The 27,316-nt window shown below is 41.4% G+C and overlaps 1 protein-coding gene across 1 annotated transcript in view; it reads right to left on the bottom strand.

Annotated features, from left to right (window-relative positions):
- itga1 (integrin, alpha 1) overlaps window positions 1-12,773 on the bottom strand; it is a 35,305-nt gene extending 22,532 nt beyond the window's left edge. Inside the window, exons 1-6 of the mRNA XM_061073923.1 lie at window positions 12,764-12,773; window positions 9,252-9,372; window positions 7,308-7,417; window positions 3,849-3,937; window positions 1,710-1,824; window positions 81-208 (exon numbers count right to left, since the gene is read on the bottom strand). Of these exons, the coding sequence (XP_060929906.1) occupies window positions 81-208; window positions 1,710-1,824; window positions 3,849-3,937; window positions 7,308-7,417; window positions 9,252-9,372; window positions 12,764-12,773 (573 nt within the window). The remainder of the gene's footprint in view (window positions 1-80; window positions 209-1,709; window positions 1,825-3,848; window positions 3,938-7,307; window positions 7,418-9,251; window positions 9,373-12,763) is intronic.
- Window positions 12,774-27,316: the final 14,543 nt, after the last annotated feature.

The following is a 27,316-nucleotide window of genomic DNA, read 5'->3' on the forward strand; positions in this document are numbered from 1 at the left end:
TGATTCCACAACACAACTTTTAATAATGTATCCCCCATGTTTAAGACAATAGGATTACATTTTTCATTCATGGAACTGACCTGTGAGAGTTTAGGTCCAATCTCAATATTTTCGATGAAGCGTTGCAGGAAATCGATGATGCCGGTCCAGGGGTAGATGCTGTTAGATCCGTCCAGAACCAACACAATGTCCAGCTCCTTCCCACATTCTGGAACAAAGACATATAATACATCATATATATATACAAATATATATACTTGATTAAAGGGTGACTTTGATTTTTGGTTTCTCTGTGTATGAAATTACAGGCATACTGAAAGGTGAGACTGGCCTTCCGTTATGCACATATAAGGTTTATATAATGTTCCTTTTCCAAAGGTGGATGCAAATCTCACTAAATGATTAAAACCACATATTTAATTCCTCAGAAATAGATTTGATTATTTCCTCTTCCTGTTTACTTGTGAAATTACTGTTTCCTCTGCCCTCAGCAGACCCACTACAGCTTCAAATCAAAATGTAATAATGTTAAGCAGTGGTTTCAAACTTGGGGGGTCTGAAGTTATCTATGAATGTGTGTGCAATTACATATAGTTTCCCTTGCATTGTTGCTTTGTATTCTTGTGAATTACTGGATCCTTTAAGGCTTTTGGAAAATTTTCAAGCAAAACAAGGAGACAGTTCTTTGTCTTAAAGGATAACCAGCCGATTGTATAGAATAAAACTGAAGTTTAATTTCTGTACCAGCGACCCAATATACTTCTAATTAGGAGACAAATATAGGCTATTTTCTTCTCATTAATCATATGTGAAACCCTTTTCGTGTAATTAAGATCAAGAGGTCTTGTGCAAGAGAGGCCTATGTACAGCAGAGAGGACGGAAAAAACAAACACAGCCAGACAGAACAAATACACAGAGAGCGTCAGAGTTAATCACAGACATCACAAAATAAATTTCAAGTTGAAGATTGGCCAGTGGGATGAGACATTCAAAATCCTAATGTAATTCACTTAATTGATGAGGTTCAAAGTGTCAAGTCATCCCAAGTTCAGTATTACCCACGTGATGAGTAGAGTCCAACAGTCCCGGAGATCCGGTCTGATGAACAGCGGTTTTAAATTTGATTTTAAAAAGTCATGCAGAGAACTAATAAGACATTAGTGACGTCTCACTTGACACAATAAGGCAGAACAAAGTCTCACTCTCTAAAGAGTACTGCTTCTTCTAATCCCTCAGCTCTTCACTTTACTTTAATTCAGGATTGATAAAATCGGTTTATCAAAAACCATTCCAGACTTGCCATATTAATGGGTTCTTACAGCAACTATATTATCAGAATGTGTACACGTGTTTGTTTTTGATGAAGGAATGTAAGAGAAAATGATACTGAAAGAAAAACAGAGCGAAAGATTGTCTGTTTACTGTAGTTCTTTCTGCGTTGTTTCATTCCCGGGAAACGGAGTCCAGGCCCATAAACTGTCTCCTAACTTGGGCATACAACACAGCAGGGAGGCTGGGCGAGCGAGGGACAGGGGTCGCAGACGAGTTTACATTAAGAAGAATGCTCTAATCTCCCTCTTCACTTAGGGAGGGTGAGTTTGATGTCATGGTCTTGGGCGGTACTGCTGCTCAGAGCAGATTTCAATCTCTTATCCCCACGACGTCCTTAGCGGACATCTGTTGTGTCTTACGCTGCCGGGCGACGTACCTTGCACAGTCGGTGCCACAGAGTTGAGGATCTGGAAGGAAGAGCTGACATTCGCACAAACTCCCGAGATGTACTGCTGCTGCCCGCACATGTAGCCATACTGAGGACCACACGCCTGTGGAGACAGAAGACACACACACACACACACTGAGACTCAGGCTGTGACTGGTTAGGTTTCCACCAGTATGAGGTCATGAGTGAGAAGCGATGCATTGCTACTGAAGACAGAAACCCAGAGGAAAGAACTACTCAAACTGAGGATAACATGGAGACTATTACAAACCACCAGAGATGCCTCAGACTTAACTTCTCTAAATAGAAAAGGGGAACAGAGAGAGTGAGCCTGTAAGGGAGCAGAGCTTCAAAATTACAGACAATAACTGGAAAATTAATCTTTCAGCCTCATTTCCTCACATTTCCCTGCTCGCTCCACAAACTCAATGCTTTGCTGACATTTGCAAAGGGTGTTGTTCAAGAACAGTCGTCAGCTAAGTGTATTTGGTCATGAATCAAAGTATTGGACATATCAAAATGTTGACCTTATGATAGGGCTACAGGAAAATTCAGAGGATTTGGACCCAATCTCTGGTTATCATGAATGTCCATGTCCATATCCATTTTTAAAGATATTTCACTAACAAACACAAAATGTGAGCATCATGGAGGCCTTGGGCTACATCCATACTACCTAGTTTTCATTTTAAAACAGAGTTTTTGAAAAGTACAAAAAACAGAAGTACTTTCTCGGACTGAAAACAAGATGGAAAGTAAGTGTAGGTAGTTGAGTTGGGAGAAGAACCAATCAGTAAGAAACCCTGGTTGATTGTTTTCAAATGCTTCAGCCATAGACTGATTATAAAGATAGACGACGCATCTCCACTTTCTCTCACTATCCAGAATTTAAGCCAAATTATCCCGGTTACGAACGCTACCATCTTGCACATTTGGAGGAAGAGTCTGCACCATTAAGGGATGCAGCTGCAGTTATGAGGCTCCATCGATACACGTGTTCGACCAATTGGGAGTCAGTCTCAGGTGTCAATCATGATGTTTCACTCTTGAACACATGAACATACATCAATGTGATTTTGGGAAGCTGTCATGTCGTCATTCTTTATATACAGTCTAGTATAGTTCGTGCCCTTCCATGCAGCCCTGGCATTTTTTTATTAAAGGGACAGCAGTGTTTCCACATCCTCAGTTTTAGGCTTTCGAAAACTCCAAAGTGTGGGTAACAGCCATAGTCATAGCAACAGTAATGTGTTTTAAAGCTAAAACACGGTAATGTGGACATCGCCTTTGATGAAAAGTAAGTAGATCACCAAAAGCCATTAGGATTCCTTCTCTGGGGACCATGAATGTCTGCACATAATTTAATGTCAATCCATTCGGTAAATATTTAGCTAATGCAGTCTGGACCAAAGAGATTTCTATCCCCAGAGGCCATCTTAACATAGAAAGTAAATCTACAAACTTCCAACACATACATAGCCTGTATGGCAATCAAATAATGTCAACATGTCTTGTTAGAAAAACATTTTATTCATTATTCACTCAGTCTGATGTGTCTCTGGGCTGAAATCAGAATCGTCATATGTTTTGTATTAACTCTGGAAGGTGCCGCATTACAGTGTATAAACACGGGCATAGTGTTGAAGAGTTACATTAACACCAGTGTTGATCACATTAGGTGTTAGGGCTTCAGTTACATTGTGGCTGTGCAGAATCTGCCCCCACAGTTAAACGTTATATTTTCTTCCTCCCAATAGGTTGCAAAAATATGTATTTATTGGCCTTGTGGGCCTTGTTTCTATGATGTTGACACCGTGTTAATCTCATAATCATGTACTAATAAAGTTCTACTGAAATTTATAACCGTGAAACATATGGGGCCTCGCCATCGCCTACATAGATTTCTGCATTTATACACTTGATTTACAGTATCCTGTTAGATTCCCAGGACATGAACCCTCACTGGGGGACATGGACCGTTTCCATACGGACCAAAGGCCAAGAGAATGTACACGCTGCCCCATTTCTTGCAGAAAATATGCAAAGTTCAGTGATGCTTTTGTGTTTGCTATGGAAAATATACTGCAGAGCACTTTCATATACTATAAAGAGCAACTTCCTCCTTACCAGAAATCCTCCGTTGGGATTGGTCACCAGTGTGGTTCCCATGGTCATGTTCTCCTTGACTTCAAGCAAGTTGGGAACTGTTGTGTTTTCTAGGAGAAAATATGGATGAATAAACAGAGTGAGACAAACAGGGAGCAGCACCAACAGCTGGATGAATTCCTCTTCTCTGTTTTCCCACAGGAAGAGAGGAGCTAGAACTCTGTTCTTACTTCCAGTCCACCTCGACAACATGTAGAAACCACTGACATGTGGGTAAATACAGTTTGTTATACTGTCCCTCATCGAGTACAATACTAAGTGTTTCGCTGATAAATCTCCCATTTGCGGCAAAGAGGACAAACAGAGGAATCGAATCATTAAGTAATCACAACATGTGGCTAAAATTAACACGCAATGTCAAACTATTGCTTCAGCCTGGGAATGCCTTCCCATCTGACTTGCTTTTTTTCCCCTTCTTTTTCTGTGGGATCCACATATTCTCACAAACCCACTCAGTTGCCTGCTCAAACGTTGCATTGAGCTCTTTAGCAATCCCCATGGGTGCGTTTTGATGAATTCCCATTTCTGAGTTTCGTTAGCAGCCACTTATGACTTCAGTATGTGCTCTTCTTCAGACACACAAAGCAAAAGAGCTGTTAGTAGTTAGCAGTCTCTCCTTCATCTCCATTTGGGCGCAGATTCTTGCCTTCTCCTTGTATCCTTCCTCATTATATTTGGGCTTTTGATGACTTATCGCTGACTTCAAAAGTGAAACGTTCTTTGTATTATTCTAACACACGTTTCATTTAAGCGAGTTAAATGAAACCTCTTTCTTGACTATCTTAGACTATGGGTGAGATGAGCCTTATGATGTGTCCACGCGGCACTGAGAGCAGCTTTGTGGAGCGGCAGAGGAGAATACAGTCTTTGTCCTCTGTGGACTGTGACTCCAGATAACAATCAGAACAAATGGCACTGATCATATAATCCCTCTCGGTCTGGAATGACCTCTGAGAAGTCAGAGGAGGATACGGGTCAAATGTCACTTTGTAAAGTGGCCTTTACTAAAACATACCAGTGTTTAACCAGGGAGCAGATATGAACTGTAATGTTTTTCTTTTACAGGGATGTTTCATTCATTCATTCTATTTGATAAAGATGATGCCTCTCAGTTACATACTGTTAACATTAAAAAAAGTGTTGTCTTGTGTGTCTCATATTTTCATAACCTCCATGACGCTGTTTTCACCCCTCGTGACTGAGTTGTTGTGAGCAAGATTACACAAAGCAATTAAAGAGCGTAACACAAAGATCTGCAGATCTGGATCAGGGGGCAGATCCAGGAATTTGTTTCCCCTTTCTCAAACATTTTCACCTATTTCCCAGGAAATAATTTAGTTGGGTGTGAAATTTTGTGCAGCTTGATTGATTTAAAGGGGACTGTTGGACCTCGGTGGAGGTTTGCTCTCTACTGAGTACCATTCTACTTTGTTGGTAGGGTGTATGTTAGTTTGTGAACGGGACAACACAAAAACAACTAAACAGATCACTGTGGTACTTAGTGGAAGAATGGGACATGGCCCAAGGAAGAATCTATAACAGTTTGGTCAGGATCCTGATAAAATAGTAGATCCAGGAATTTTTAATTACTTTCTTTAACATTGTGAGACACAGTTTTCTCAGAGAATACTTAATTGTTCTTGATGAAAAAAATCAGGCACAAGTGTTTTATGTGCAAGTGAACTTTGGTGCAGATCAAAATAAAAATAGGTATCCAGTAAATTTAAAATATGGTTTTATAAGGGATTGTTTTGCCTTGGCGGATGTATGCACTCTAATGAGTGCCATTCTAGCTTGATATTTTATGATGCAAAATCTGTATTTTAAGTTGGTATCTGAGAAAACATGCACTCTTACCCAGCAGCTCTAAATCGTGTGAGGCTACAGCCTGAATTTGCTGTTCTGCAGTCTGACTTAATTTTCCAAAACCGACTATAAACAGAACAAAATAATGTTTAGCAGGCGGTTTGAAATAAAAAAAAGATGTTCGACCGTCCTGCCAGCGTTTCAACACAATAATTATCCGTGGCATAATCATTTTTCAGTTTTACGGGTCGGAGGGAAACATGATTAAATATTACAACACAGTAACCACACACATTTACGTTTGCTCATTATGGTTTTGGCATCTTTCCTCCTGCACAAAGTGAGGAGACGCATTTGGTAATGTGAGAGTAGGGCGTTGTAGGTGGGCACAGATTGAAATGAACCCTTAGACCTGATTGACAAACCTCCTCAACATCCACATCCTGCTCGGCTGCACTGTTTGACTCACGCTCCTCAGGGACTCTCAAGAAACATCATTTTCAATGTCACAAGAAGATTGGTTCCTGAATAAATGTGAGTCAGTCAATAAAAGTACGTAGTTGCTGAGTCAAGTCTAGTTCTCTAAAATGCAGGATGCAACAGTGCTGTTGTCATCATGTAAACCACTCCCAGTTGTCTGCTGAGTGGTCTGGCTCCGGCCGCCAGTCTGAATCGATTCCCAGTGGACGTTTTCCAGCCTTAATCTAAGATTGTGAGATTTAGGCTTTTGTCTGTCTATAACTCATGGAAGATAAAAACAAATGAAGCACACTCCACTTGTTCAATTCAATTCAACTCAATTCAACTGATCCAATTTTATTTGTATAGTGCCTTATCATAGCATACATTATCTCAAGGCACTTTATAGAGCAATAATCCTGAGGTGTAAAGAGTTGCATTAAAAAGTAATAATCCATAAACTGAGAGTCAACCTGCAGATATATTCATTCACTGTACATATTCTCTCACATAATATATTCACTGATATATTAGTTCATATTTGTGGATATTTCTTTCTACTTATTTCTGCAGATGTCTTTTTGCTGCTGTAATATTGCTAATTTCCCCATTACAGGACTAATAAAAGACTTATTTGCCTTGTTCACATTCTTCTTATATTATACATACACACACACACACACACACACACACACACATATGCAGGCTGCTGACGGCAGCTAAATTGTGTTTATCTGTTTAATTCAGATATAATTGGAAGGATGAAACATTAAAACCTTGTTTATTTACCGTCTTCCTGTTCTGATGGGCCCCACTTCCTCCTCAGGAGACCCGCTCAGATACACACTTGGCTTAAACACACGGTAGCACTACAACACAAACACCAGCCAGCGCTAGGATTCACAGTATTTCTCCTGAGCAGCTATCCTCATTCAGACTTTGCATTGACTTCTGCTCATTGTGAATGGCCTGACCAGAACCTTATCCCTAACCTTAACCAAACCACAATCTACCTCTCAACACTAACCATAATCAGGACCCTGGAAATTATGTTTTGCTTCATTAGGACCAGGCTTTGGTCAGAGTTTATACTGGAAAAGGTCCATTAGATGCAACAAAAACGATTATACATACACACACACACTGTATACTTACTCGGAAGATCCAGTTTGACACACGTGTTGTCCCCCTTCCCCACAGGACATTTGTAGACGTCTCCTGTTCGTTTTGCTGGCTGGCCCGACAGCGGGGATCCAATCAGAACCCTGATACAAACACAAAAAGGGGTGGAGTTTCGTCAATTAGAAATTCTGTCGAAACCCACACAACAGCAACACAGTTTTATGATCATGGTAACAAGCACAATTCCAATATTATTGCAGAAGTTAAGAGTTGGCAGGTTGGAAGCAGTGACTACAACAATTGAGACTTGCCTTAAGTATCCTTGAAATTAAACACAGACCACAGGTAATAAATCTGCGGCTATAATTAAACCTGTGGTTGTCACTTGTTTATTTTTACACTGACACTAGGGTAACGAACTGAAATCAAATTAAAATAGTTCACAAACATCTCTTCATTTTCACCTCATTACACAGTATAGCATGATGAGTTGCAGATGTCTGCAGATGTGTAGGTCTGTGCTGTTCAGGTACAGTGTGTGTGCGTGACAGTCTTGTGTTACACGACCATGTCCATGCGTGAGTTCGGTGACACTGGGTAACTCTGTCAGAACGCTGATGTGAAAAAGAGTGGACATTCTGCCCTCCTTTAAACATTCAGGCTTATTAACATTCCTCAACCCTAATGGGCCCTGGTCATCTGAAGCGAGACATCAAGTGGAACAACAACGTGCTCTCGGCTCGGTCGCTTGTCGGCGGCAGCAACCTCGGTGTTACATCACCTCACAACGATCTTTCTCCTTCGTAATATTCTCCCACATGCACACGCTCAGGACTACATATCATCTCTAATGTTCCCTTCCCTCCTCCGTTTTCTCAGAAAGTGTTTCATCTTTTATTTGTGCTTCTTTCATCTGTTCTCTTTCACCCCTAACGTCTCTGATGTCCTCCCTCTGCTGTCTCACTGCTTTTGGCCCATGTTGATTCCCATGTTCGGCAGCTAAAGCCAGGTCCTTATCACGCAGACCCTTATACTCTACGGTTCAATCTGGAGGTGCCGCAGAGCCGGAGTGTTCCCCGATGAACAGAGCGGAGGTTAGTCACAGCTGGTTCAGCTGATTAGCAGCGAGCGAATTGCTGTAACTGATCTCATATGAGCTGGATAAGATCATTAGCGCAGGTACGGCCGCGTGGGAAAGAATCAGACACGGCGCTGCCACAGGTTGAAGAGATGTCAAGACGGATGTAACTGAAGGAGAGATGACACACTGAGCCATTATCCACACGCTAATAGCATTTAACAGGGTTCGAAACATGTGCTCCCAGACGGATTCAGCAGGCAGCCACGGATGCTTGGTTTCAGTGAGTTTACAGGCTGAGTGTGTGGAGAGTCTGTCAGGCAGTTTATGTTTAACAGCACTAGCTGTTACAATAAAAGCAAGGATCCTCATTACAGCAGCAGCTGTTGTGTGTGTGTGTGTGTGTGTGTGTGTGAGTGTGTGTGTGTGTGTGTGTAGGGTAGAATTAAACAGATTTGAAGCCTCCTCTTGGGGTAATAAAACATTCTAGGATTGGTTAAACAGCTCGGGAGGTTTTCTGATAAAGAAAATTACTTATTATGAGAAAGGAAAGGAAGAGACGATTTATTATAAAACTTTTCATCTAATTCTAGTTCTGAATTTTTGACCGACACTGAAGCCAGACAGGCCTCACTTGTTATGTCGTCCATCTTTATATGAATCTTTATATCATCCACCACTCATGAATAAGAGTTGCTGCAGTAAGATGAAGCTGTGGATGCTTTACAGAAGAAATTAATGAAAGGGACATGAGAAAAATCAACATGTTCATTTTTGTGAGTTTCAACTGGAATCTGTGCTTTGATGAGGAAAACGCTGAAAGGATGATGAATGTTTTTTTGTCTCTGGATACCTCCCCCCTCATTTCCTCAACATGTCCAGCAAATGACACCACTCACCATTTTCCCTCGCTGTTCTCAAACTGCTGGACAGTGTAGCCGAACATGTCCTCCAGTGGACCGGTGAATGACAGACCGTTCTTCTGGTCCACGTTGAAGGACAACACACGCGTCAACAGCACTGTGGGGACGAGGGGAAAAGAAAAGGTTATACAAATGCCAAAGGCCGTTGTTTATTAAACACAATAAACGTATCGAGGCAATTCTCCTATGTGAGTTTAGACTAAATAATCATTTTATTCAGATGAATAAATAATCCAGTCCTGAAATAAGAGACGAGTGTATTCATTTTCTCATATAGGTATGCATTAACAAACATTCTTAATTAATATTAATTAAATATTCAAGATGCAACATGGAAATAAAATAAAAGATCTAATTACAGAGCAACTTAACAAATATTAGACATATTTATACTCTAAAAAACAATATTTAGTGATACACTGTTTATAGATAAGTTGATAAATGATGTGAACCATATCTCTCTCCCACACACACACACACACACACACACACACACACACACACACACACACACACACAAAGTCACTCTGGAGGACAGTCGAGGAATTTGGAGCATCAATGTGAAGCACTCTGGTCAGAGTCCTGTCTGACCTGCAGGACAATGGTTTCCTCTCTGCTCTCTGCAAAGTCTGCGTCCGTCTGTCACCGAGCTGAACATATCACAGAGGCTCTATATAAATCCATCCATGTCTCATTATGCCTGTGCCACAATGACACTCTTTATATCTACTGTGTCAGGGAATTCCTCCAGCGCAATTTATTCAATTCCCTGACGTGTGAGGGAGTGCAGAGGAGTAGAGGAACAGAGGGATTACAACAAAGACCTGTGCAGACACAGACCACATACATGGGGACGCAAATAAAAAAGAGCAGCTATTTGTGCTTTTGCTTTGGAGCTAATGTGTCTGACCCGAATAAAAAAGGAGAAGAAACATATGGAATCTGGACTAAAGCCACGCTGGCAGTGGAGCTGAAGAGATACTGGTTGTTAAGTCTGCACCACTTTGGTCCAGACTGAAATATTTCAGCAGTGAATGAAGCCTATTGACTTTGGTGAACTAGTGCCAGGCAGCATATCTTGCACTATTTGAAAATAACAATTGGTGATATTTCCTTTAGCCTCACATCTCTGGTGATACATTAGCTGAGACAGTATATTCAAGACTTAGTGGCTTCAGTCTATATTGATAAGACACCCTTATTCTATTTTTTGCATTTTTCAGGGATGCAAACAAACAAGAACAATAAATCTGGCATTGAATTTATTAGGTAGTGACCTAAAGAATGAGCTCATACATACAAGCACCTGAAATAAGTTTTCTCCATAGGGAACTGAGCTAAGAATTGGAGATCGAGTAAGAAGTTCGGATACCAGGATACCACGTCATTAAACGCATGGGTTAAAACCACCAAGATTATAATAAATACATTTGTGTAGGCTCAATGTTAATCTCAGATTTGCAGTTTTAATTTATTTAATATTTCAACTATTTTTAAATGCATATTTAATGGTGAAATCATAATCAATAAATGTCTAATGTGTTTCACAGTCTATATTTATTCATGAGGAACAGTTCAGACTCTATGCTGTCATGACTAAGACCAAAGTTCCACAGAATCTTGAACAGCTGAATACGTGTTGAATTCTCTTGTGCAAGTAAACCTGACATGCTTGGTGGAAGAAATACAGAAGAAGCAAAAACCAACATCCATCTGTGCATGAATGACGACCCACTCCCTAACCCAAGGAGGCTGAGATGCATAAATTACATGCGATCAGGTCTGTTTAGTCCCTGTTCTTTGCTTCTTATAAACAGAGGAGTTATAAAAACACACTGCTGCCAGTCATCATCCAGCCGTGTTTACATGTTGATCACATAGATTTCATATAAGATTACACGTTTTAATCCCCCTCTGGTGAGCAGAGAGAGACCCAGAAGAGAAACAGTGCGAGAAGCAGACCTGCAGAGTCATACATTATAATCCCAGCCAAGAAATATTATCCCCTCTGTTCCTCCCTCGTTCATTTCTCCACTTCCTCTGTTACCCCCTCTCCATCGCTCAGAGAAGCTCCATTTCCTGTTCTTATTAACCTGATTATACACATCCCCTGAAAATCCACGGGTACACACACTCACACAAACACACGTAGACAGACACACAAGCTAATTTAGCTGATTTAAGATGGCTTGGGGCCAACCAAGCCTTTTCCATTTATCACCCACAGAGCTCAAGGCTCGAGTACAGTTCACAGTCACCCTGAGCTTTTAATCATGCAGGGGTGCCCTCTGTCTATTGGCACACGTCTCATGTGTATACCCATCTGATCCGGGCGTCTCCTGGTTTTTGCTCTGCTCAAATCAAAACCAGCAAATTATGTAACCAGCTTTTTTTCCTTCATGATCTTGGCTGACATCTGCCCTGGAAAACCAATAAGTTGGCTCGCCCCTGTGGATGGAAATGGGCTCATGAGCTTCTTAGGAATTGACAAATAAAGCTGTCCATCACTGTCTGAAGGCTTCATATCGTTCTCTCTTACACATGGCGAGCCAGCAGCCACGCTCCTGCTCCTCCCTTTTGAGTCTCTACTGAAAGGCAGCAACTATTGTCCCATCATGCCCATAAGAACAGAGTCACGGAGCTGCTGGCATGACTGTAGGCTCCTAGACGAAGAAGGACACTTAATGGAGTGTATACCACCGCCAAGGCCCAACACTCACCTTAAGCTCGGTCAGGCTGTCATGAATTAGTGAAAATGTCAAAAACATGCCCTATCTTGCAATGTTAAATGGATCTGCCTGTTTGTCCGGATACGTGCCAAAATTCAAAGGGTTCCTTCTTGGCCCATGTCCCACCCTTCCATCAGGGAAATCAGTGCAGTGTTATTTTTTTGCGTAATACTGCAACAGACAAGCAAATGGGCATTGAAAACATGGAGGCAAAGAGAAACGGGAATGAAAGTCAAGATGTTTGTGCTCTGAAAGTCAAATGTAGAGCTCAGCGCTGCAATTAATGATTTATTTTGTAGATTAATTATAACAAATGCCCATCCTAAGACAATGTTTACAAATTGCTTGTTTTTTTTAACCAACACACCATATGCCCTTGTTCAATGACTCAATTCATATTCAAAGTCCTTTACAATTATTTTGTCATTTCAAAAACCAGTCAATCAACTTGTCACTTCAGCACTAATATAGTGTTTGTTATTGGTCCTTGGCTATGGTGTGTTTTTTTCTCATAAGACACAGATACCTTTAACTTTTAACAATCCAGTTGTAAAGCCACATAACATCTCGTGTTGCACATGTGCTAAAAGCCTGTAAATGCAAAGCGGATTTTTATGCTTTGACTCTATTTTCTTTTGGTTTACGTGGTTAACTGCTGTCATGGCTTCCTAAAGATCTACACTCGATGCTGAGTTTGAACAGATCCTGTGCAGACACAGACCGTAGCTGATGTGGTCGCTCTCCTAATGTGCCGCTCACCTCCAGACATCGTATCAGACAGGCAAATACAACACAGTCCATGAGCGTCACTGTTGACTGAAAGAAGAATCTAATTTGTGCCCACAAGGAATTCCTCACCGTATCAAATATCACAGCCGTGACACTAAAACAGGTCTTTTCAGTTAAGCTCCACGTGGTCCTGATTGATTCTGGCAGCGTATCAGCCACACTAACCCACAATAAAACCCTTCTGCACTCTGTTATCAAAAGCAAAACCAAGTCGAACATCTCTGCAACGCATCAAGCCAAGTAGCAAGAGTCAAATACAGCCACACAGGGCAGAGAGCAGCACTGATCAGCACCTGCTGGCCTGTGAGACCTCAGACCACCTATAAAACTGACCCCACGTCAGCACCTGTGGATTTCAAAGTGTTGTTCCGTCACAGTAAAAACACACGGCTGGCATCTGCTCATCTGTAACAAATCTAACCAGCTATAATCAGCTTTTGAGCTCAACACAAATCAGCACCTGTGAGCAACAGAGTCATTAACTAACCCCTAAAACTCGAACTTCATCAGCAGCGGCAAGAAACATGTGTCATGTGTGAAACTGAGCCAAGACAGACTGTTGGTGAGTAAACACCTGAAGCAGCAGAGACTGGTTAATCTCAATGAAACAGAGAAACAGAGAGAATTCATAATGTTTTTACAGCGGACGGGTGTTTGACTTTTCAAAGGGCTCTGGGTGGGACCTGCAGCTATTTACCTCCACTGAGGAGGTCATGTTTTCATCATTGCTTGTCGATTAGCAAGATTAGATAAAAACTTCTGTACAGATTAACACAACTGTTGGGCCGAGGCGGGGATACGATGCACTCTCTGAGTCCACTTCTAGTCTTAACCATGTCCTGAGGTTTAACAACAGACTACTGGCAAAGGAGAGTATCTTCATATTTTGGCATGGCAGTGGGCAGCCTAGAGCCATTCCTTTGCTCTTCTATCTTTATCTGCTTTTCTCCACTGCATTTTTTGCTTCTTTCCTTCTCACTCTCCCATAACCCTCCCTTAACTCTCTGTTTCTCAGGCTTTTCTTCTTGTTTTGCACGCTGACATTATCCACACTTTCCTGTCTAATCACTATAAGAGTGGTTATCACGAGAGCTTTCAGCTCTGCTGACTCTGACTTAATTTTCTCATTTGGCCGTCTGCTCAGACGCTGCTTTATTCTTGGCAGCCGTAGTACGTGGGTGTGCAGTGGACCCAGAGGTCATGAATGTAGGCGTGTTTGTGTCATCATATGCAGAGATCAAAAGAGGCTGCATTTCTTTGAGTTATGTGCAATAATACATCTTTTTTCCTAATAAACAATATGGTCAAGGTAGCAGCAACATCAAGTGGACTCACAGTGGCTAAAATGAGTAAGAATAATAGATGGTGTAACTGAGACATGGAGATGATTAGTGATTTGTTGTGCTCGTTTTGCATTGAAAGTTCGTTTATTTTGAATTCCATTGTGTTTTATTCATACAACATAAGAAGTAAGTGGAATTTGCCTCAACAGATTCATCTTGTCCCAAAGCAACGTATTAGACACATTTGACCTGCATTTCGACCTGTTAAGAAAAGTCACAGGATCATCAAAGACATTAAAGCCGTTATCAGACGTGAACCCACAGACCCAATTTTCCGGAGTTTGCCTTTCACATATGAACAACACAGCAGGAGACTGTCTGGGTCAGATGCGTTGGCAACAACAGGAAAATGTCCGTAGCATTCAGGCGAGGGCTGTTGTCTGGAGACATCACATGACATAGAAATTCTGCTGTGGAAATCACGTGTTTTTGTTAACAACACATTGACAGCGGCCTCAGCTCTCAAATCGTGTTGTGTTTCCAAGTTGACATTTTCGTCTGTCTTCTACATATATGGCACCTTTTTCATCCTAAAATATTTATACTCTTCTAGTTTTGCGCTCGCTGCGTATTGAAACATCACCAACATGTCCACTCGCTCGCTGTGACATGTTCCTGCTGATTGCTCACATGGGCTCACTCAACTATTTCCAAGACATGTCACTTGAGGGGCTGCCAGGAAAATATTCTAAGCAGCTGACTCAAACTGACTTCAGTGGGATTCGTCATCTGGGAAACACTAATAACTCTGCAAAATTTGCTGAGATATTTTGGTCCAAATGACATTGCCATCTCTGGAAACATGCAGCGCAGGCTCCCTCCCTCCCCATACACAATTAAGTCTGCTTCCTCTTCTCCATCCATTCATTAATTCATCCTCCCATCCCTCCGTCCCTCAAGAACCTCATCCATCTCTCTCCTGTTTCCTCCTTCCATTCATCATGCTCATATCATCTCCTGTACCACCGATCCCAACCGTCCTCCGCTCCTCTGTGCACTGCATCCTTTCATCCATTGACTGAACACGGCGGTGTCAGGTTCCACTCTGTGAAACTTCCAGATGAATCCTCTGGAGCTCTGTTCTTTTCCCCGCTGCAGAAAACATGCGGCCCACGCGCATGACATCATCCCCCCTGACGGTTGTCAAAGCTTTCTCCCCCAACACCACCACCATCACCCACCCACCCCTAAATTCTCTGTGTAGAATGCATGGGTGGTTTGACACCCTCCTCACCATATCCCTCCAACACACACATACACACAAAGCGCGGCATGTCTGTTAAATGTGCTGATCACAACAGTTCTGACGAACAGGGAGAGGCCCAGCATGATGGCGGGGGTGGGGGGGTGCAAGGGTGGGGCTTCTGGGATACATCAAATGCCCCTGGAGAGAAACACTAAAAATACACACACCCAGGGGTCAAACAATGACCTTCCTCTAGAATCAATAAGCAGCATGCAAAAATAATCATGCATGGTTTGGAGGGGACAGTGAGAGAGAACACTAACACCGTGAGTAAACTCCTTATTCCTGCTAATCACCAACTCTTACAAGGATCAACACAGGTTTATTTAAAGGGAAAAGTCAAAGAAAGCAGAGAGAAGGTTTGAAAAGAAAACAGAAAAACAAATGAGAATAGCATGAACTAAGAGAGGAGAGAAGGTTATCGTCACTTATCCCGAAGCAAACAGAGCAAGTTCACCTAAAGCTCCTTGGCAACATAATAACTGTGTCTCATTTTAAACAACATACTTTACTGTTTACTAAGCAACATACGGTAACACTAGAACACTCTAATTATAGTTTGAGAAAGACTGTCATTTATTTTGTGCTATCTTTAACGTGTTTTTAATAATCAAGTGACACTAAGTCTTCCAGCCAGACTCCCACTTAACCCAGAACACATTGATCTGTGCATTTAAAATTTTAATTAGTGCTCCAGGAATAACTGGACAGTTGAGCGCGTCCAACCCACTGTCTGCTGTGCAAATGGACTGATGCCTTAAATACACTGTAGAGGCCAGACAGGGGGGGAGTTTAGTCGTTGTTTCACCAAACTGGTCGAAGCATTTCCAGACAAAGACTGCTCTTGAAGAAAGTTTCCAACTTTAGAAAAAAAACCGGTTTGTTTTTCTATTTGTATTTGCTTTCTAGGGCCTTTTCCCACCAGAAAGTCCAAAATATGGTTTGTGTTTTTGTCACATTGTTTACATTTTGTTTGTTTTGGTTCCACATTTCACAATTTAGGAGGAGATTCAAGACTTTTGTATGACGTATCTCGTCATCACCTACATGGGCTGTTTCAACAGTACTTGACATTGATTGTTTTGTAGACCGCTATTTTAGCCTAGCTTAGCATGCCTAAAAAAACATTGTACTTAATCTTAATCTCTTGTTTAATCTTTATACAAACTGAAATTTAAAAATGAAAAGTTGTGGTCTAACAGGCAGTTACGCATGGTCAGCATTTCTCGACTAACAACAGCCAGACGCAGAGACTTCCTGACATCTTGTCCAGCGGATAAACTACTGTTAATTAAGAACAGGCTACAGCAGGTGACACCCTCTAAAACCACAAACTGTTGTTTTTGCATTATTGATTAAATAAACCAGATGCACTGTGTTAATTGTCGGGCTTTAGAGGAGCAGCTAAGCTAAAATAAGCTAGCTGCCGCCCGGCTCTGCGAGCGATATCCATCTTCCCATCGCGTTATTGAAAAGAAAGCAAATATTCTCATTTCCCTTTAAAGTGAAAGATTATTTTAAAAGTAAATAGTGATTTTAAGTGTGATCCATTGAGGGTTGGCTCCCTGTTTATTATGGGCTACTGTTTCAAAGCAGCGCTGGATATTTAGTAAACATGTACATCCATCAATTACTGGATAGAGACCGAAAAACATAAAAGGCACTAATAATTATATGCTTAGCATTGCTGCACAGACAAAAGCCTGCACAGTGTTTAGGCTTTCTGTTAACATGGTAGAATTAATATAGTATTTGTCTAACATGTGAGTTACTGTGATCAAGATAATCAATCCATCCATGCGTTCACTATCTATACCACTAATTCTTTGAGGGTCGCTGGGTTGCTGGAGTTAATCCTGGAAGACTATCATTCACGCCTTCAGTCTCCAATCCACATAACTCCAATCTGTATGTTTTTGGACTGTGGGAGGAAGCTGGAGTGAACCCATGCAGACACAGGGAGAACATGCAAACTCCATTACACAGGAAAGTTCAATCCCAGGACCTTCTTGCTGTGCGGTGACAGCACTAAACACGAAACCACTCTGCTTCCATCAGGATAATTATCCACAAATTAAAAAAATTATTACAATTGGTAGACGTAGAAGTGATATTTTTCAACAGGTGCTCACACAGAACATGACATGTTTTCTGCACACAGGAGGGAAGATTTATTTCTGCCTTGTTCAAACCTCTTATTCCTTCTCAGTCCAGCTGCATCAGCTGCCAAAGCCAATAATCCTGTGGTTTTTCCTTCTTGAACATATAGCTCCCAGAGGACTTGAACATTTTACAACGTTTTTATGATTCAGTCGTTTCTTTCCCTAAACTGTAATCACTTGAAAAAGCAGAAAGAGATATCACTGGTGAATACGAAGGAATCTCCGTGTTATCATTCGGTTTTCAACAACATTTTTTGGAAAGATCCTCCAGCTCATTGTGGATTGAAGCTCAAAGAAAAATAAATAGAAGATCTTTTTAAGTGCATGCACATCAGCGTGGACATGGCCTCAGCGGGGGTGAATCCCAGTCCCATCACCACGCTCCCTCTCTCTGTCAAACACACAGATGTGTTCAGGGAAGGTCACAGCTCCCCATGAGGTTTGGTTCCTCTGTTGCTTTTTCAAGGCAGCTCGAGAGCAGTAAAGAGAAATACCACACGGGACACAACACTGACACATAAAGTCCGACAGGATGCTGAGACCTAAGAGTCTGTGATGATGTGGTGACAGAACTAGTTTCAGATCAATTCAGTTCCTTCCCCAAATGTTTAATGTCAAGTTTTTCTCAGATCAAAGAATAACCTGAGGACCGCTGTCGCATTAACTTTTCACCTGACATTCAAACGTATTTTATATTTAGTTTCTGCTACTGATGTCATGCTGCTCTTTTCACTGGACAGTAACGTCGTTCCCTTGTGGTTAGAAACAAATGCATGATCAAGCTAAGAAGTTGCTCTGGTAAGGGGGGCCCAATTATCTTTTATTAGCATGCAATTATACAACATATTTAAAACAATAGTGCAGTAATATACTTTCCACCATATTAGAGGTTTTTTGTCTTGCAAATAAACATCCCAAAATAGACGATCTGATGCAACGTTAACATACTTCCAGCTTACTAGAGAATAGGGTAAAGTGTTATCGTCAGCATCAACCATGAATGTCAGATCTGGTGTTACTTGCTCACTTTGATTCTGCAGTGAAGTAAACAAACCAATCTCAGTCGGGGGGGGGGGGGTCTCTGGAGGTTGGTAAAAGGCTTCTAAAAAAACGTGAGGGAGAGAGAAAGAGCTGCAACCATTTCTCCAATAGATGTTGAATGTATATGCATGAACTTCATTTTAAATCGTATCTATTAACTGTTTTCCTCCTCATTCCGAGCTTTCTGACCTTCAGAACACTGTGTCCATGAAACACTGCAACCTCCAATAAGTTCCGCTGCTTATTTTCCCATGAAACTTTTGTCTGGCAGAAGAGCGTCATGTCCAGCACTGGCCGTTCGTGTTGGCCTCTCGTCTGAGAGGTTAATGTGAACATGTTGCCCCAGGCAGACGCCACAGCTCCACTGCTCCCTGTATGATGCCAGTATGATGGATAGCCGTGGCCTGCTGATGGCCTGGGAGTGAGACGAGGGGGAGGAGGGCTCCACTGGCCTGGTGCACAGATGCAGCATTACACAGACACACTCACTCGTACACACATTCTTGCATTCCTCTGGGTCTTGCCCTACCTGCAAAGTGCTGATAGCTTAGAGCCTGGTTGTATATGTCTGTGTGCATGCGTGTGTGTCTTTCAAGGAATAATGGGCTCCTAGTTGGCACTTTGTGATAAAACAAGGAAATAACTCTACAGGCCTAAGTCCTGTTTTATGACTATACACCCAAAACAAAAAGAATGTTTTCAATTTAATGTCAATACCAGGAATTGATTAAAGATTAAAGTCCAATGCTGGCTGTGTTATAACAACAACGAATCTGAATCCTCCTCTTTTTCCAGAACAGCTCCTGCAGTCAATAATGATTTTCATAACATTTACTCCAAAACAAAAGTCATCAGGAGCCGATCAGGGTGCAACGTATGTGCAGTCAGAGTTGGCTTAGCTCAGCTTAGCATACAGACTTAGAGCAGGTGGACACACTGTAGCTCTAAAGTTAAAAAGATGCCTCCCAACACCCCTAAAGCTACTTATACTAATTGTTAACTAAGAAAGTAATTGGTCTTTTTATCTAACTCTGTTATGAAGCAAACGTTGCAAATGTTGAACTTTTCGTTCTCCAGAGGTGGGACCAAGTCATTTTTTTGCAAGTCCCAAGTAAGTCTCAAGTCTTTGCCCTCAAGTCCCGAGTCAAGTCCCAAGTCAAGACAGGCAAGTCCCGAGTCAAGTCCAAAGTCAAGACTGACAAGTCTCAAGTCAAGTCCAAGTCCTGCAGTTTGAGTTTCGAGTCCTTTCAAGTCCTTTTGATCACAGAGTAATAATATATTTACACAGATCATGTATGCTTTTAAAATCTGTTTTTATTTATTAAAACAAGTGCAATTGAAATTGCACTTGCGGGAGCCGCTCCTATGCAGTGCAAAAAAGGACAACTGCTCATAAATCCAATCCAAAAACAGTTACTTTTAATTAAAGGAGATCTTTACAAATTTAAGTGCAATGACATTAAACATGTTAAACATGTCAAACATTAAACATTTAACATGTCAACACAACATTTAAGAACTTTTGGGAGGACATGTCAAGACATGAACCACATGACAGCTAAAATAAAAAGTTAAAATGACGCTGTCCCACTGTATATTTAAACTTTTGGTTAAACTTTGGTCCACCTTTGAACGCGTTCATTGAACACGTTCATTTTTAGGAGAACGTTGAACTAAACGCAACTTAATGACAAATAATGAATTTGAACGGTAAACACGTTCATATTATCTGAGGTCTAGCTGAAATGTTACGTAATGTTTTCCTTCTCCTGAGGAGAGACGCTGTCTAAAACGAATGCTTGCACCATGTCGTTGTGATCGTTGTTGTGTTTATTTGAAATGAAATGCAGTCTTACAGGGCAAAATACAGTCTGAAAGTTGCAATTCCGTTTTTCAACTTTTTTTTGTTGAGGGGGGGGGCTCTTGCATAGAGGGCCAAATATGCTAGGGCCGCCCCTGTGTAGCGCAGTGATTCTCTGTATGGTGCGCCCCACCGGTGCGGCGCGGAGGCATAACAGTGAACTTTACGATGAGTTTTCATATGTTGAATGTGCACGTTAGGGAACATCATCCACTCTATGCAGCATCTACCACTGCAGTGAGAATTGCCTTGCCTTTCGTCACTTTACACCCTGACGCACACATACACAATGAAAGATACAGAGCGTTCCTTAATAACATACATTTTAATCTTTGGGTTTTGGGGAAAGGAGCAAGTCTTATCAAGTCAAAAGGCTCAAGTCCAAGTGAAGTCACGAGTCATTGATGTCCAAGTCCAAGTCGAGTTGCAAGTCTCTTTACATTTTGTCAAGTCGAGTCTAAAGTCATCAAATTCATGACTCGAGTCTGATCCGAGTCCAAGTCATGTGACTCGAGTCCACACCTCTGTCGTTCTCCCAATAACCAATTTCTCCCACAGTCATTGTGGAATTGCCCTCGCAACCCATTTTGCTTTTTAGCTCGACCAGTATAAAATCATGTAGAGACGCCGTGGAGAGAACCCTCTTCTCGGTTTGGAAAGCAGAAGCACAAGGCGCCCTTTTCCTCTTTGATCTTTGACCTTTCACTCTTTTCCTCCCTCTCTGACAGGGACCTCCCCTGCGATCTCCCTAACATCTCACCAGAACATCCTTTACCTCCGCTCCCCTTTGCCTGAACGTCTCCTGGCTGCTGCCTCCATTTTCCTCCTCTTTGAGCCTGACGCCTTGCAACAACTGTGCAGAGCCAGAGGTCATGTGACCAGAAAATTCCTCAGCGCATCAACAACTATTTGTGGACAGAGTGAGACTAAAGAGACAGACAAAATGCGGAGGAGAAACTGATAACTCATCCTCTGCCGCTGAGATAAATGTGGGGGTGTATTTTCTATGCGCTAATATTTAACGATATTAAGCAGAACCTGTCAACTCCCCCTTTTTTAATAAGGACTTTTCTTCAATGTGGAAACGATTATTCCAGAGGTTAATAGGGTTAAGAGGATGCTCCTGAAAGTACTGAAATTCTAGCAGAGTGTAGAAAGGGGTCTGACAAGTGATGAAGTGTGAAACACATGCTGATCGCTTTTATGTGTTCAACGTGTGTCTGTGTGTGGCTTGACCCTGTGTGGAGGGTAAGACCCACGTAAGCTGACACGACATGTGATGTCGCACCTTCACGGGCGTCTTGTTTATTTGAAGACCTTCTCAGACACGGATCGGTTTCTTTCTGCAGCGTGTGAGTGTGTGTATGATGTTGGCTGAAGTTGGAGGATTATTCCTGCACTTATCTCATGACCGTGCAAGTCTTTGTGTTGACTTTTGAGCTCAGAGGCCACTTATAGGAAGATTAGCTTTTCAAACACAAAAATTCCCCGTTATTCAAACACGATTTACGGAGAGAGAGAACTGATTAATTGTCTTTGGATGTTGCATTCCATCTAGGAATTTTTAAGACGTTTGGCAAAATAAAAAGCAAAGTCATGCCTTGGTTCCATCCATGTCATTTTATACTCCTAAGTCACATGCACAGTTTCCTCCATCTTTTGTCTCCACTAGCTCATTCTCTCATTTCATCCAATCACAACCTGACACTTAAAGTTGTAAATGTTCTCTCTCCCGGTCATTCAGCTGTCAGTGATCCGCCTCAACCTTAATAAAACTATTAAAACGATGCAACAATAAAAAAGCAGCACTGTCAAACAATGTAAAAAACATGATGGGAAATTGTATTTCTGTTTGTCTTGTGTATTGACTTAAGGGCCACTTTCAGTAAGACGTCAAATAAAAACTATTTTAAATATTTAAAACCTATTATTCAAACTTTCAGCTTAAGGCTATTTCATCGCAGAGTGAGAATGCACATTCAACTGGTGGATTGAAACCCTCCTCTGGTCAAATGGCCCGGTCGGAAAACATTGCTTCATATTCACAACCAAATAAGACCAACACAGACGGTGCACATCTGCTGCATGTACCCACTGTAGAAGAATGAGAGGCACCACTGAGTTCTGCAGCCCACTGCTAAAACCATAAGACTCCTGGAGGTGACTTCACGTCAAACAGAGACAGTTTGGTCCAAGCGTCACCTTGGCAACCCCAGAGTTTCCCTTTATTTCTGTCTTACTTCCTCGTCAGCAGCTCAGAGACAGAACGTAAGCAGTGATGACTCAGACCTGTGGTGGAGCCCAACCCTGGTGTGTGTTTTTGACGGGCACCATTCATATACACACACAACATTACACAAAGACATTATTCACTTTAATGGACTCTAATGAGATTAGGCAGCTCTGTGAGGCCATTACGCTCATCGTACACACTATTGTCTTGAGTAAAGGGCAAAGGATAAGAAGTTAAAGTCAGAGTGAACTTTATTCTTCTTGCTGTTTCTTTCTTGCTTTTATAAGCAGACATAGCAGGAAATCTAATTAAGGTTCTTTGTCTATTTTCATTTGTAGTTGCACTCTCAAACTGAGAGAAACCAGAACCCTATTCTTATTTTTCTTAGTAATTGGAGAGAGCTGCTGCAGTGACACTTAAATGAGTCAAGTCAAATGCTAAAGTTAAGCCTATAATAAGATCTGTAGAAATTGGGACATCCAGTTTCCTAGTGGTTTATACCAATACCACATAGCGACTTGGCTCTGGGTTTGATTTTGACAGGGGATCTTTGTTTTATTGCAAACCCATTTCTCTCTCTCTATACATTTCCTGTTCATGACTGTCAAACTTTCTTTGTCTTTACTTTGTGCATGCCCACTGTTGCTCTCTTTACCAGTTTCCCTCCATTTGGTTTGCAGTGCTCTGTCAAATTACAACTTTGCAGCCAATCTGAGCATCTCTGCACCACAAATTTGAACATTCATGGACGACTGCCTCGCCCAGTATTACTTGGACCCTAGTGTTCTTCTCTGGTATTTGATGAATCATTGATGTAGACTTTATAAATGGTAAATGGTCTGTACTTATATAGCGCTTTTAAAGTCTTGATGACCACTCAAAGAGCTTTAAAGTCCAGTTTTCCATTCAAGCGTTGCATCTAAATCACCACCTAATGGCTCGGCATGCATTTTGTATGATCTTCTGGATGGATATATTTTGTCAAATGGAAAAAATATTAATCCAAAAAATATCTGCTGGGGTGTAGACAAGGCCTTAAAGGTTTTGTGTCACTACTGCTGCAGCTTCATCTGAACATTGTCCGCTCTGCAAATTCTAGCTTCACGGCTGTAACATTGAGCACAGACAGCGGAATAAGTAACACCACACACATCTGCAGAGGGTTCAGGCAGCGTGAGTATGAAACTCAGTCATGTGGGTGGCATTTGTGGTTTCACAGCCTTGGGTCTAAATCTTCCTTTGACTCGTGCAGTTCTTCAAGGAAATATTGGCTCCTCTGTTTCATGTTTGTGCACAGAGAGCCACTTCCTGCCAGATCAGCAGGCAGGGGGTTTCAGTCCCCTCCATGTGCACAGCGGGTGTAAGAGCTTGTCTTCATTTGGACAAGCTTCATGTGATACGACCCCCAGTTGAGTTCAGTGCCACTCAAAATGGATTGAATGAAATGTAATTGCATGTTGGAGTTCACCAAAACAAAATACATGTGTTCTACGTCAGCCATGTACAAATCACTCTGAACATTACATTAAACTTGGCTCAGAGACTTTTTCTTGACCTTGACTGAAAGACAGAATATTGCTGATACTTAGAAAATTTGTAGAATTTCCTATTTATCCACTGATGCCAAAAAAAACTATTTCCAACAACCGAGATATGTCGACATTCAGTTTTCACATGTTTTGTTATCTTGACTTTGTTTATTTTTGAATTTGTACTAATAATACTAATACTTGTTGTATCATGTAACCTGATACTTATTGGCTAAATCACAATGCACAGCTTTTCTCGTGATTCATTTCATTATGTTATTCTGACTTAAAAGTGACAAGACAGTGAAAATGCCCATTTTCGTGTCAAGGCAAAGATACAAACAATAATAGTCTATAATAAGTATTGTTAATTCAGCTCCACAATACATATGAAAACTGGCTGCAAATGCCAGGTCCCCTCATCTGCTCTTGTGGATTTCCTGTATGACTTTCAAAGTCAAGCCCTCAAACAGAACACATGTATCCTCACTGCAGCTGCATTATAGCTGCAGCAGGACAGCTGAATTAAAAAGAAGGCTGTCATGTATCTTACAGGCAGATGTGGATGACATTGATCAAAGCTAGAGTAGATTCTTGTCTTATTTGATGTCCACGTAAGTAGGAGTTCATGTTCCCTGTCAATTCTTAATTCCTTAGCACAGTAACTTCAACTTATTTGTTCTCAGAATCCAAACACAAAGAGTCGTTGAACAGCGCCAGAATATACAAGCACTTGTACCACCATGTCTTTGAGGTATCAAGACCTGTCCCTAAAGATGAATGCTTCCATCTTTCTGCCATCACATGTTACATCTTAAAGTTGTGTTGCTTCTGTTTGTAGCTGTGACTCCTAGAGGTCAACAGAAGTAACAAGGTTCCTGTTATTGTCCAGTCTCCTTCATGACAGGAACTGCTTCTGGTGACTGCCCCTTATCTCTCTTGATGTTTCACACCGTGTCCACTGCATCTGTCAGCACTCTTTCTTCTAAACAGGACTTCTGACCTCTGAAAACAAAAAGGAATGGTCTCCTGATTTGAACATTTGGTTTTGATGGCACCAAAACGTGGAATTCAGGTATAGACTCTGCTAATACAATTGTATTGGCTCTAAAATGATATGATAAAGACTTTATAGCACTTTCAAATACTCAATTCATCTTTGTTGCTGGTTAAAGCCAACAATCAAACAGCTTCAACTTAACACAACTTAAGGGAATACAACAAAAATACTGTGTGACTAAGGTTCATTAAACTCAGACTCATAACTCAACCAAACCTTCAACAGACAAACAGGGTATTTGTTTTAGATCCAGTGTGACCCTAACCCTGAAAAGATGCTCTTCACACCATGTCAGAACGTCGTTGACAAAACATCTTAAATTCTCTTTCGTGTCAGATCATTCCAGTGATAGTCTTCTTCTATAAATCCTTTGGTAGGTTAAATCCTCTGGATCAATTGTTCTGCTTCTTTGAAACCTAGCTATGCATGTTGCGCTCCTGGTGCATGTCGACCTCTGTGTGATTCTGTGCGACCTGTGGTTACAGCCGTAACTCCTGCTGCGTGAAGATGCGCGGATACGTTTATGTGTCTCATCAGAGACCCATAAGTCACACAAAACATCTAAGAATTTGGAGGATGTCACATGCTGCAGCGCGGAAGAAATACAGCCTTCCTACCAACATATAGTTGCACGGAAAACTTTTACTTGTACTGGTCCTATCCTTGTATATTATACACAAAAAATGACTTTGTACAAAATCTAAAATACAGACAGGAAATGTGAGAAGAGGCGGAGGTGTGACATGCAATGTAGGTGCTAGGCCAGAAACAAACCATTGAGGTTACGTGGTATGAACTTTAACCATTAGGCCACCAGTCACACCAGATTCACTTTGAGGTGTTTCATGCACCCGTCAGTTACTGTTACAAGAAAATGTACAGTAATATTGGCTCTTTGTGAGAAACACAAATACATAAAGGTTGCATTAAACCAAAAGTCAATTACTGGTGTGAGTATGAAGTGAATTCAGTGTTCTAAACTAAATCCCATGATCTACGCAGCAGAGTTAATACTTCACTCGCCTGCACAATGAGGAGGATTTGTTGCTGTTGTGAACGCGTCTCATTATCGTCTCTGACAGATAAACAACTGGTGACCACAAGGATCAGTCGATGCTCTGAACCAAAGTCACTTCTTCACAGATTGTCTCACGATCTCAGGTTTATTCTAAACCACGAGGTAAGTGTTAAATAATATGCAGACATCAGTGTTTGCAAGAAGTGTGAAAACCTCCACCTCAGCCATCAAGTTCCTGAAGACACCCACATGAGACATGGCCCTGTCCACAAACTGTCACTTATTATTCACATTCCTTTCGACTGAGGGGGAAAAGTTCATATTTAAGCTTTGTGATCCAGCGGGGAGAGCTCACTATAATATACTTGACCTATTGTATTTCCTCTTGACCTATTGATAAAGTAAGTTAGCAAGCAAGACCGTCCTAGGAAGACAATCGTCACACCAAATCATCTGAGAAGCAGAAGATTCTTCACCAGCAATCACAAAGTAACAAACCAAGTGTTCAAGCTCGTATGACTATAGTGGAGTGTTGAGGGAATATATCCGAACGAGAGGGGTGTTGGAATAAATATGAATAAATTGCATGCAAACTTAAATTCTTTCAAACTCGACATTTGGAATCAGGAGAACTGTGTTTATATGTTGATGCAGAATGGCAGTTGAAGAGTTGACGGTGGAGGAGGACATATCATTGTAACAAAAGATTAACATTACTGTCACACCTTCTAAATATGTGCATGAGACGACACTTAACACACAATTAAACTAGAATGACCCTCAGGAGAAGGTGTTCCTCCGACCAGGCTCAACAGTCCACTCAAATTCAATCATGCCTCCTCTAAAGTGCACACACTCGAAGATATCAGTTCCCAGAGTATGTCCGTTTTTTTTTCATCAAGATCCAACAATTATTCTCCGGGTAATACCCGAAAAACGCCCTCATCTCGTGACGTTAAAGATAGGGATTACAAATTTCTGAATGAGCCCCTTTGTCGAGAATGCTTCCTATCCTTCCATCAAGTTACGT

This window comes from Limanda limanda, chromosome 1 (genome assembly GCF_963576545.1).
Source record: "Limanda limanda chromosome 1, fLimLim1.1, whole genome shotgun sequence".
In the NCBI taxonomy this organism is placed as follows: Eukaryota; Metazoa; Chordata; class Actinopteri; order Pleuronectiformes; family Pleuronectidae; genus Limanda; species Limanda limanda.